Source organism: Pterocles gutturalis, unplaced genomic scaffold (genome assembly GCF_000699245.1).
Source record: "Pterocles gutturalis isolate BGI_N339 unplaced genomic scaffold, ASM69924v1 scaffold15734, whole genome shotgun sequence".
NCBI lineage: Eukaryota > Metazoa > Chordata > Aves > Pterocliformes > Pteroclidae > Pterocles > Pterocles gutturalis.
Genome location: NW_010136011.1, coordinates 1 through 12,557, shown reverse-complemented (window position 1 = coordinate 12,557; position 12,557 = coordinate 1). Strand labels below are relative to the sequence as shown.

The following is a 12,557-nucleotide window of genomic DNA, read 5'->3' as shown; positions in this document are numbered from 1 at the left end:
AACAGAGAGTCTTTAAAGACTCCATGTGATGGACATGTTACTGAAACGTACAGGGCAGAACAGAGATGGATTTTGTCTCATCTTCTATATTTTCTTTGAAGATACTGGTTTTTGTCAAGGGGGAGAAAAGGTTGGATGGAAAAGATAAAGAGAATAGAAAGAACATTAGTTCTAACTTCAATGGAATGAAAAAAATCAGATTTTAGTGGGTGCCATAGAAAAGGAGAACATAGAGATAAAATTGTGAGTGGCAGAGTTGTGTCTGAGATAAAGACCTTCTAATTAAAAGGGTGGTTAAGTGTTGGAACAGGGTATCAAGGCAGATTATTTGAAAACTGTTAAAAACAGATTTCTTCACAATGGTATCGATTATTTTACTTTCTTCAGTGGAAAAAGATGGACTGGATGATTTTTTTTTTTTTTTTTGTGTCCTTTTCAGCCCTGTATTTCTATGACTCTCTATAACTCTTTTTAACTCTAGTGACTTTGATCTGGATGGTTGTTCACTGTGGAACATGTTGTGAAAGTGACAAATCTTAAAAATTCTGAAGCAAAATGTGCCCCTGGAATTTATATCCTGATCAAATATAATTATACATAATCTAGGCTTCTTCACTTGAGCTTTTCTAAATATTTAAGTCTTGTCAGCCAAAATGGTTCATAGTAGTGTCTAGCAGGGTTTTTAGTCCTTTTCAATAAAATCTTAAATACTCCACTGTATTTTTCAGTTGTTTGAGCTTTTGGTTAAAAGTAGTCAAAAGCATGTTACTGATACAGGGTTTTAATTGTTTTTGTCTGTTTATTGATTAAGTGTTCAAATATCAGAGTTCCAGAACAGTGATATCTAATGCTTGAACAGCTTAATTGAAATGTTCATACTTTTATTTTTGTAGGACCTTAATGTTGGAGCAAAGAAGGTGAAGCTTTATGTTGATGAGAACCTTGTATTTGATGGTGAATTAGAGAGAGCCTCTGGAGATCTCCTCACTGACCATAGCACGACAATTGACCTTACAGATCACAAGCGAGATAGCTCTGCATGTTCTTCAGATGAAAGGAAAGAAGCAAACACACCTACAGTCCCAGAGGAGAAAGCAGACCTACATTTTAAATGCTTACAGTCAAACAGTGCTTCACTAAACTGGAAATCTCTGCCAGAAGAAAATCTTCTTGAGCGTAAGATGAACTCAATCAGCTTTACAAAGAAAAATTTGTCTGAGTTAGAGGATGGTCTGAAAGTGTTACCATCTCAAGCTTGTATAAAAGATGCCAAAGAGAATGCAACAGTACAAGCGGTTACAGAGCGCATTCGATGTGATGATGAACTTTCTTTGAGTGAGCAAATGGAAAAGGTAACAGGAAGAAAATTGTCTGATTCTACACATGCAACTCCTTCTTGGTTACAGTCATCTTCCCAACCAACAAAGAATAATAAAGTTGCTTCCAGTAAGCAGAAGCCTCCCTGGCTTGCTGCAGAACATTGTTTAGGGTTGAGATTTCAAACACAGCCAGATCCGATCAATGAGGATGTCAAAGGTCAGAGAAATGAACTGGGAAGATCTAGTAGAAATGCCAATGGAGATGAGAGATCACAAATGACAGCCGGGAAGGATGGTGATGTGGGCTTGGACATTTTGGAGCAACTTTCTAACAAAAATTGCTGCAGCTTGCAGTACCCTACAAGTGGAAGGAGAAGTGTCAGATGTGTAAAAAAGGCAGGATTAAACACTCTAAATCTTGGAGAAGATGATTTCGCTTTCAAAGGTAAGAGCTCACAACAGCAGCCTCCGTGCAAGTGCTCACATGTTCTCCATTTTGCAGAAGCACAGAATCATTTAGAGGGGAAGGGACCACTTGAGATTCCTGGCAGTACAGACAGGGTGCTTTTAGTTTTGCTGTTTGAAGTATTTGTTTTTTCTCATTCATACTATGACAATGCTCAGTCTCTCTCCTTGTCCTATACCTGCTGTGAAATGCTCTTTTTCTGAAAAATTTACATTCTGAGTTAATGTTTTTAAATTTAGTTGGAGAAGACTGAAGACTATTTCAGTAAATCATATTCTAAAAGTTGACAGTCCTGCAGGCAGCAAATGTTTGCTAAATCAATGAAAACCTGCAAAAAGATAAAAAAGAGTGTGACCTCAAGGTAATGAGTAAATTTGCAGAGTTTATTTGTGTAGTAGGTTTGTCTCTTTCTCAGTGAGAGTGTCTGCTGAATGTATTTATTCAGAGCAAATGGAAAGCTGCCCTTATTTTCCCTTCTCCGCTCATGACATTACACACTTCTTTCAAACCTCTCTCTCAGACGTCACTGTTTATTTATGAAGAGTTTTCTAGTAAATTTATCTGTTATCTGCTCCATACTTTTGATTATCCTTGTCATCCTTCTCCAAACCTTTTTTAGTTCACCTGGATCCCGTTGGAGGTGGAGGATCCGTATTTGTTCTGCCTCTGGCAGTAGCCAACAGTGTGTCCCCGGGGAAGAGTATGAGAACTGGGCAAGTTCTGCGGTTCCTGCTCTCTCCCAGTGCCCAGCAATCTATGGCTGAGAAATTTTCTGGGCATGGAGTAATATTTAGTGCTTAACAACTGTAAATAACAGAGGAATAGAATTTCTTACCCACAAGTTCTACTTTGTCTCGCTTTTAACCAACCTTTTGGATTTCCATTGCTCAGGGCATATTTTTAATCTCCCCTTTTCAGTTTCAAGCCATGTGTCACTCAGACTCTTTTTTTGGACCCTTCATACCCCTTCTTTGGCATTTGGTGATTCTTCAGTGTTCAAAAACTTGTTTCAAATGAAGAGAGTCTGGCAGAACAAGGCCCAGAGAATTGGAAGAAGAAGTTACAAAAGTACAAATTTAAAGTTTGGGAGTGATTTAGCATCAGAACAATTTACATGCAAGTGTAGCTTGCTGTATACTGTATTGGGGTGTTTAGATTAAATTATGGTTATAAGGGACAGGAGATATCCCTAAACACAGGAATCAAATTCCGCAGAAGGTGCTGCATGAATTTTTCAGACAAAGGTGAGGAAAATGGTTCTTTCCAAACTTAGAATGCCTGAATTTTTCCTTCTCTACCCCTCCGTGGAAAACCAGCAATCTTATATCTGAAATTATACCTCAAAGAAGAAAAAGTACGGCAGTAATTGGAATAACTGCCACCTCCCCTTCGCCCACCCACGCACCGCAGCCCCTTTGCTGTTTCACACATTTTACAGTCTCTCTGTTAGATTAAAAACTTGCCAGCATTATGGAAAGTGTAAAAATTGTAACAATTGAGGAGTTTTAATGTAAACTATATGATGAGGGTTATCGTGATTCTAACTATAATGTCCTGTCATTTTGCTCAGAGCCACTTTCGTCATCTGGTGCTTAAACCTCCCAAGATGTGTTTGTCCCTGGGAAAATTGCATGCCAGCTAGCAGCTTTTGTTCTTTCTGAGCTGTACTGTGCAGGGTAAAGCCATCTCCAAAGTGAAGCCGAGTGAGCATTAACACCAGGGAAACAGATTGAAGTGTTTCCTGAGAGCACTGGATTTTAATTGGTACGGGGCTGGGGGAACTGGGGTCTCCAACAGCAGTATGTGGCCGAGGGGAGGCTGCGCAAGCTCGTGTGCAATATCACAGCTCGCCTTTGGTCATTAAACGAAGAATAACGAGAACAGCGGAAATCAGAAATAGCACGTACGTGCACACTTGGCTCGAGTTAATGTTGCTATAAAAACATACAATTTTTCTTTGATAACTGGTTTAATGTGCAAAGGAAATGATGGAAGTACGCTGCTAAAATTTGCAAATAACCTCTAATTTGGGGGATTATGAGTTAAGGAGATTGAAGAACTTGATGAAAGAAAGATGAACTAAGGACTGGAGTAATAGCAATTCAATAGTACTGCTCGCAAGGTCATTTGGGGACTAATAACAAAAAATTAAGTTGTAAGTTCAGTAATCATCAATTGCAAATGACCAAGGAAGAGAAGGATCTGGCTGAGTAGTTGATCGCAGATTGACTATGAAATGCTGGTGTGACGCAGGCGTGATTGCAGCAGCGCACTCCAAGGATATGTCAGCAGAGGCATTCTGTGAGTTAGGGAAATGGTAATATCTCAACGCAGGCACTCTTCAGGCGTCAGTTGGAAAACTGCAGTTCTGATCATCCGTTTTCAGGAAAGCTGATTACCAAGTGGAACAGATACAGAAGAGAGCTTTTAGAATGATTTGGGAAATGAAGCGTGTGATTGCAGCATGGAGATATGATTGCTGTTTATAGCTGCAGGGAGTAAAAGTGAGATTAGCACAACAGAGGGAGAAGAAAGGTGGATTATTCACACTAGTGTTGCCCCAAAATGTAGTTTATTGAAGTTTTGAGAGGAACTATGTGGTGTCTGTTGCCAGCAGAAGCAGGACAAGGGACTTGATGATTCAAGACACCCCTCCTAAACCTACAGGGGATGTGCACACTTGAGGTGTCGTTATTTCTGGACTCTGGGATAGCGTCCATCATCCACTCCTCTCAGGCATGCAAAAGGCTGGGAATGCATCTGTAACATCTGCAAGTGGGATACTCTTTATCTGCATGCAGAGTTTGTTGTTCACATGTCTTCAATAAAAATAATAAATTTTATATTTAAAAAAAAAGGCTGAATCCTGTAAGCCCTCAGCCTTTGACCTCTCCTTTTGGGCTGTTCTTGGCTTTTGTTTCAGAGCTCTGCTTCTTCTGGTGTCATTAATGTAGCTAACAAACCTGTTAGCCTCCCGTTGAAAATCACCCCTATTGAGCTGCTGTAGGAGTGCTTTAGAGCTGTAGTCTCTGTACTGATTGAAGTACTTAACATAAAAAAAAAAAAAAGGGGGGGGGAGAACCTCCAAAACAAGCAAAGCCATTGGGTGTCAAATACTCTTCTGTACATGCTCATCCTGAAATTTTCAAGCTTTGACATTTTAAAGTGGTAAATATGTGTACAGGATCTTCTTCAGGTCAACTGTGAGGCTCTGGGAAGTGCTGGTTGGGATCACCCACCTCATGAGTATCCATGTGGAAAATGGTTTGAACAAGAAAGTGACTTACAAATGGCTGGTGTTCTCCAAAATATGTACTTTTGCTTCCTGTCTGTATTTCCCTTCCGGGGGAAGGAGGAATGGCCAGGTTGGTCTCCAGCCTTTCATTCTGGAAGACAACCCTCTTTCAGGTAGTTTCCCATCTGCTTTAAAATTCTTATTCTTATCTCACTTGTCCCCAGTGTAAATGATTATTGGCCATAGATAGACTAGGAACATTGCCTCTTTCCCAGTGTTTCCAAAAACAAAGCTAAAAGATAGTCTTGAGCAGTCTTTTGGGAAAACATTATTTTGCATTTTACGGCAATTGTCATTTATTCTTAATAACCATTTGTTTTAGTATCCACTCAAGGACATTGTACAGAAATAAAATCTAGCCCACGGGCCTGTAATTGTTTAGTACTCCACTTGCTTGTCTTCATTTCTTTGAAGAAAATACATAAGTAACAGCTTTATTGAAAATCTTTGTTATTATCTGCTCTTAATTGTTTTGAGATGGAAATGAAGCAGCTCCTTGGTGCAGTCCCAAGCAGAGCATGCTTTGCTCCACTGTGCCCCTCTAGCACATCACCCCACTGCTTTGCTGTTAAGATACTTTGTCGTTATCCCCCTTCTACATCTCACTTTTGCTGAAAAGTGACAAAAATGTTTGTACATTACCTGGGTAGAATGCAATCCTTTGTATGCTGAACCTACTTCTTTTCTCCCCACTTTTCTTTATAAACACGTGGCTGATTTTGACAGCAAGCACTAGCCTTGCTCTGTAATGCTTGAGGAACTTCACCAGTTCAGCCATTGCCAACTGTATGAAAGAGCTTCTCCAGAAATGCAGGCAGATGATTGGAACTGTTGTGACAGCTGCACAATAAGTGTCACTGGGCAAAATCCCAATTTCTCTAAGTGTTGAGTCAAGAATTCGCAGTCTCAAACTTCGTTGCATTTTTGTATTTTGGCATGTGCTCTGCTCTACAGTAGTTAAAAGTGATTTTTGTTATGTCTAAATGGGGAAGGGAAATTGGGACATGTAGCCCTCATAATAGAGAGGCAATATAAAAGTCCTACTGTAACAGGATTTCACGGTAAGGGAACACAAATATGACCAGCATCATTCTGGAAAGTCCGTGTTCTAGTGGCTTGCTTCCAGTCCTGTTTGTGCATTAAATGCCTGTGTAATGTTGTTTTCAGATGAAGACTACTCTGTCAAGGGCATAGCAACCTCCAGAGCAAAGTGGCACAGCGAACAAGAACACACTCTGCAGGAGTTGTGGAACTCCTTGGTAAAGTTTAATTATTCCCATCGCGGCCGAATCTCTAACATGGATTTTCAAGGGGATGTTTTCGATGAGTTTCTCCATCAACAGAAAATCAACCGGCCTGGAGAATATCAGCAAATGAGAAAAGAGGGATTGCAAACAGTACCGAAAAGGCAAGAAGAAGAGAATTCTTTAGAGGCACATGATGGAAATGATTTTAAGATTCCTGTTTTACCTTCTGGGCAGCACTTGGTGATAGACATTCGAACAACATGGGGAGACAGACATTATGTTGGTCTTAATGGAATTGAAGTTTTCAGTTCTAAAGGAGAGCCTGTTCAGATTTCAAAAATAACAGCTGAACCACCTGATATAAATATTTTACCAGCTTATGGCAATGATCCCAGAATAATAACCAACCTAATTGATGGGGTAAATCGGACGCAGGATGATATGCATCTCTGGCTAGCACCATTTACCCCTGGAAAACCTCACTTCATCTTTATTGACTTCGTGAATTCCTGTCAAGTAGCTATGATTAGGATTTGGAATTATAATAAATCTCGTCTTTCAGAGGTGTGAAAGACATTATCATGGTCTTAGATGAACAATGCATCTTTAAAGGAGAAATTGCCAAAGCTTCAGGAACCTTGTCTGGAGGTATGCTATAATTTCTTTGTGGAAACAGCAGTACAATGCAAACAATACATTTAGCTTGTTTGTTATCACTTTCCACTTCAAATCAAGCTGGCACTTTGTAGAGTGTTTAGTTCTTTTAATTTCAAAACATAATACAAACCCCACTAATGCATTCTTCTATGATACTGTGAATTTCAGTAGCATATAGAGCTAATCTCTATTCTTAACGTTGTTTTAGCAAAAAGACCATATTTCCATAACATCAGATAGTCACTAGACAATTAAAAGTTGCAGATTTTTACTTGCTTTCACAGATACACTCTTTTGGAGAAGGTGAAGGGGAAGCTTTTTTCCCCATTTTCTTTTGTAGATATTTGAAATCTGACTGCGGTCTCTAGGTTTTTCTGCTTTGCTGTATAAGTTTGAGAATGAACATACTGGTTATATCAGTAGTCAGTATCAATCTGCATATATTATCTTTAAACACTGCTGCAAATTAAAAGTAAAGAAGGACCAAAAATAGTTTTTATCACTCTCTATATTCTTTTCAATGGTTTCTCCATTTAATTCTGTATGTTGCCTTCAGCTCCAGAGCACTTTGGGGATACGATACTCTTCACTACTGATGATGATATTCTTGAAGCTATATACTGCTATGATGAGACCTATGATGGAGAAATGGAAGATGTCAGCTCCTTGAGATATAAAGAAGAGCTCAAGAGACCAAAAACTGCTGATAGGGAGGGAGACGAAAGACCTTTTACACAAGCGGGGTTAAGAACAGAGGATCAACAGGTAGGGGCCTCTCTGTTCAGAACTCTTTAGAAATATGTCTTTCTGAAACATAACATGGAAGTAGGAGACACTGATTTCTATGATGGAGTAAAGCTCTGCAGAAGAATTAATACAACTATTTTTTTTATTTCAATAATTTCTGCAATTTTTTTTTAAAAAAAGGTCTTCCATATTTTCGTTTCCTTGATTAATTAACAAGACTACAAGGAGGGCTATACTGCATTATATATATGTATTTTTTTCTTTACTTACCTGGACAGAGGTTAGAGGGGGTTTTTTTCATTTAGGCACACCTGAAGGTTTATGCCGCTGTCAGTGACTTTTGCCACACAGTTATCTGGGCAATGAGTAGTTGTGCACCCTGTCACTCCAAACCAAAGATTTTTCTATATTTTCCACACAGAGTGTACTCTTGCCTATTTCTTCCTCCACAAATTAAATATCTTACATGAGAAGAATCTGGCATCATGTCATTTAATCTCTCCCTCCCAGCCCCCCACTTACTTTTGACTCTTTCCTTTTTTTGACTAGCATCTCCACAGGTCTGTGTGCATTTTGCAACATAAAAATGTCCCTCTACTGTTACAGTAAGCATTTTCCTACTTGGAGGAAGGCTGTATTTTCAAGCACTAGAGTCTTGCCTCGTACTTCTCCAGCCCAACAGTCAAGTGTCTGTGCAAAGATCCTGCAAGATCTTCTGCGCAAGATGGTGTGGGGCAGTCTTTGACCTGTTTTCCATCAAATCTTCTACTTTCTTAGAATCTTCATGGGCACCTACTGTTCCTTCAAAGAGGACATGTTTTTCTAGTGGACACACTCTTACTTGTAAGTCTGTGAGAAGATCTAAAGCTGAACCAGTCCAAATTCCGGCTGGTTCAGCTAAAGTGCTGCCGGTCATGTATGGTTCCTGATGAGCCTTGTGCTGTTCTCAAGCCCTCCTGTTCTGTCTTGTCTCATCTCCTGGTGGCTTGTAAGAGAAAGGGAAATGTCATGATATTGGAATTTGATTTCGCTGAGTCAGTGACTCTAATCCATTGACTTCTCTAGTGCTAGTTAACACTGGCAACAGTTAATTTGGTCGCATCTTTGTTTGTGGCATGTTAAACTGTTCAGACACCTTATGAAGTGTGGGATTTCATGAACACACATTGAAGTTCACCTTTCTTTTCTCGATCACTTGTTTATTGTGAGCATTCACCAGGACCTCTTCCATTGCAGAAGCCTGGACCTGGACTGTCTGGTCCTTACTCAGAGCCTCTGCCTTTAATCTTGCTGTTCATCTGTGATGCTCTTCATACCCCTTTTCTAACTCTGAAACATGCTGCATCAGCAATGGAATAACAAAAGCTGTTGTGACTGAGCCATTGATCTCCCTGTCATTCTGTATTTGCTGGTACCATCAAGATTTTGTGGATGGATGCTTATTCTGTCAGAATGATGTAGATATGCTAGATAATTTGTCTTCTCCAGCATAACATTGTCATCTGTCTTTCCCATGAGTTCGGTAATCCTTAACACGTCAGCTTTACTAGCAGGTCACACCGGTACCTGGTGCACCGGACCCAACTCTGACTGTGCCCAATAGTGGGTGCCTAGCAAGAGTGTAAGAATAGAACAAACATGCAGTGGAGTCTCTCTGAAACACTCATCCACCCCTTAGAAATTTATCTCACAGGGACTTTTTAGCTTAACCTTTGTGTTTAGTATCCTGCCATGGATTTTTGTTGCGTTAATTCATCAACTATCTTTTTGAACCCATGTGTGCTGTTACAACTTACAATGCTCTGTGGCAAGTTTCCCAGCTCACCTTGCATAGCACAAAGAACCTATTTCTGTTTGTCTCTAGGTTTATTTAATATCCCCTAGTTTTTGTGTTGGAAGAAGCTAAACTATTATTCCCTATTCCCTTTTTCAAGCCACTCGAGGTTCATGCCCTGCTGTGTTACAACCTCTTCTAAATCTCTCTTTTCCAGAACAGTTAGTCCTACTTTAGTTATTCCTCACACAGAAGATGCTATACAATATGGTCAGGCGTAGGAGCATGGTAATACTTTCTATTTTTTATTTCTTTTCCAATAACTCCTTTACTGTGGTGGTATTTTGTTCTAGCTGTAAGGACCTAAGAAGGCAGGTAGGACAATGTTTATAAGCAGAAGTAGTTGAAATAATAGAAAAATAAACCATATCTGAAAGAAAAGATAGTGGGCACCAGTGGAATGAAGGAATCTGAGTAGCCAAGAAAGGAGGAAGAGGGAGAAAAGAAGAAGGTGGCTTGGCACAGATGGTTTGTGGCCTGTAAGGGAGGGTGTTATTCTGCATTCTATAAAAACAGCGGCTTTATTGTGTCCACGGGTTTTGATATTCAGTAGAGTTACAAATTTTATTTCCCAGACTGGTCTTTTAAAGTTATTCTGAGACAAAGGCATCAGATATTGAAGACAGAGTCACTGGTTTGTGAGAAAGGTGCCCCTAATCAGAGGGGGTTTTCCCATGTCCTGCAGATTCCCTGTGTGTGTTTATTTCAGAGCACAGTTCTCGTTCGGTTTTACCTATTTAATTACCCCAAGGACATTTGCTACTACTGTAAGTATATTGCAGTCTGGGAACATACACATATAAAATCCAGGATGTCAGTGGTTGTACTGCAGAGATATAATAGAACAGTGGCAGAAAAGTGTTGACAAGCCTTTGAATTTTTTTAGGCACAATGTAGGTCCATTTGATATATTCTGGGTGACAGGAAGTATACTTCTAATGATGAATGAAACTATAAAGAATGAGTCTGGACTTCTAATTTCCTATTTGGCTTCTTGATTACTAATGAGGATTGAGCTCATGTCATTGTAGAACTACTTATAATAAAGCCAAGATTTCATTTTAATCTGCTATTATTTTGTTTGGAGCCCCATGCTGTATTGTAAAGTTGGGACTGGTTCCCCGTGTAGCATTTTTACATTTACCTACAGTGAACATAATTAGCCATTTTATCATGCTCACTCATTGAAGTCTATCTGAAACTTTTTGTAGTTGCCCTTTGTCTTTACTGCCCTAGTTGCCCCAGGATGATCAGTAAATCTTGTCCCCTGTTTATTCACTTTCTGGATTGCTATGCTGAATAGCATTGGATATTATTAATTAGTACTATCAAAGAACAAATGCAAACTTTTGCACAAGATTGTTTGTTTGTTCTGCCCCGTGGTTCTTGAGAAGAAATTGTGGTGGAGCTCTCTGAGGTCTTAACTTCCTTCCAGACTTCTTGTCTCTGCAACATGTCTGCAATACATTGCAAATACAGCATGTTAGGATTTGCTAATGGCAGTCTGCAGGTAAATAAGAGAGACTCAGTGGTTTCAGCCTCTTTGAGAGTAGGTAGCCCACACTAGGGAGCCTCCTGTTTAACACTGCTATATGCACTAACAAAAAAAACTCCAAATAATTCTGACTTTCTAAGGATCAATATGATCTTCTACATTTTGGGGCATGTTTTCCCTCATTTGCAGAACAGCCTGGGCAAAGGGGAGATTGACATACACAAGGCTGGCTGTAAAAAAAAGGAAACAAACCAAAACCAGAGGAACAAATTTTAAAAACCCACAAAACCCCTCCACACTTTATAAACAATAAGTGTGTAATGTGTATATGATATGCATGTTCATTGCACCTGTTGGTTTACTTTTTAGGTTCAAGAGCAGACCCTGCCGGACCCTGTCTCTGAATGTCTACTCAAGGAATCGGGAATATTTACCGGAAAATGTAAGTTCTTATGTTTATGTCTTTCCTAACCACCCTCCCCCCTAAGATGTTATCAAGAAGGATCTGATTTGTCAGAGCTGTACAGAACTTTGTGACAGATGTCAGCTCTGGAATAGAGAAAAGTAATTGAATATTTAAGGCAGAAGGTTTGTTTACTGTGGCATTTAGAACATTATATTGTAACAGTTGGCTTTTAATCTCAGAAAAATAACACTAGCCATTTGCCTCTTCCCTGAGTGGGATTTGTAATAGCTGCGTCCCTCACTCAGTAATTCTCTCCCAATCCTGTGTGTTTATGTAGAGTGGCTGAATTTCTCAGGTCGGATTGATAGTTGAAACCCCACAGTAAAGCTAGGCCAGAATGTTATATCCATACTTAAAATAGCTTATTGCTTTATCCTGTACAAAAGCAGCTCTCTGTGGGCCTTTAGATTATTGTCCAGAGAGCTTCTGGATGGCCCAGAAGTTTCAGTCCTTCGACCAGCACAAGAACAATTGGGTTCTTGGGCCTGGAATAAGGTCTTTAGCAACCTGTGACGTGCTCTCTGGAAACAGACACACTGCTCTGGCTTAGTCAGGCACGTATCTGGGAGCTACACCTCTGATCTGTGATCTGTGACCGATAAACTATATCTAGATCTGTGAACTTTATCTATCAACGTGTCTATGATCAATTCATATCTATGAACTTAAGATGCCCTTCCCTCCTCCCGTTTCTCAAAGTGGATGGAAAAGATAGTGAGGGCGTGATTCAGAGCTCGGCAGATGCAGTCTCTCGTACTGACAAGAATCAGCTGATTGGGCTAACTTGTCTGTAGCAGACAAAGGCATCCTGATTTCCATGAGTTCTTGCAGAGAAAGAGCTGGAGAAAGCTGGTTGTGTTTAAGGGAGGCTTTCCATGTCTTTTGAAACACAAAAGAAACTCCAATTTAGTGTCTTACACTGAAAAAAATGCCATTAATTGCTACAAGGGACTGGCTATCTTTGTAAATAACCTTGCACAAAATCAAAAAACCAACTAGAAGCTACAGAATCACAGAATCACAGAATCACA

At 39.7% G+C, this 12,557-nt stretch overlaps 1 protein-coding gene across 1 annotated transcript in view; it reads left to right on the top strand.

The window, feature by feature from the left end:
• LOC104468121 (uncharacterized protein KIAA0556-like) overlaps positions 1 to 11,502 on the top strand; it is a gene marked incomplete at its 3' end in the record, with an annotated part of 35,180 nt that extends 23,678 nt beyond the window's left edge. Inside the window, 5 exon segments of the mRNA XM_010082145.1 lie at positions 894 to 1,764; positions 6,248 to 6,880; positions 6,883 to 6,975; positions 7,541 to 7,749; positions 11,430 to 11,502. Coding sequence (XP_010080447.1) covers positions 894 to 1,764; positions 6,248 to 6,880; positions 6,883 to 6,975; positions 7,541 to 7,749; positions 11,430 to 11,502 — 1,879 coding nt within the window.
• Positions 11,503 to 12,557: the final 1,055 nt, after the last annotated feature.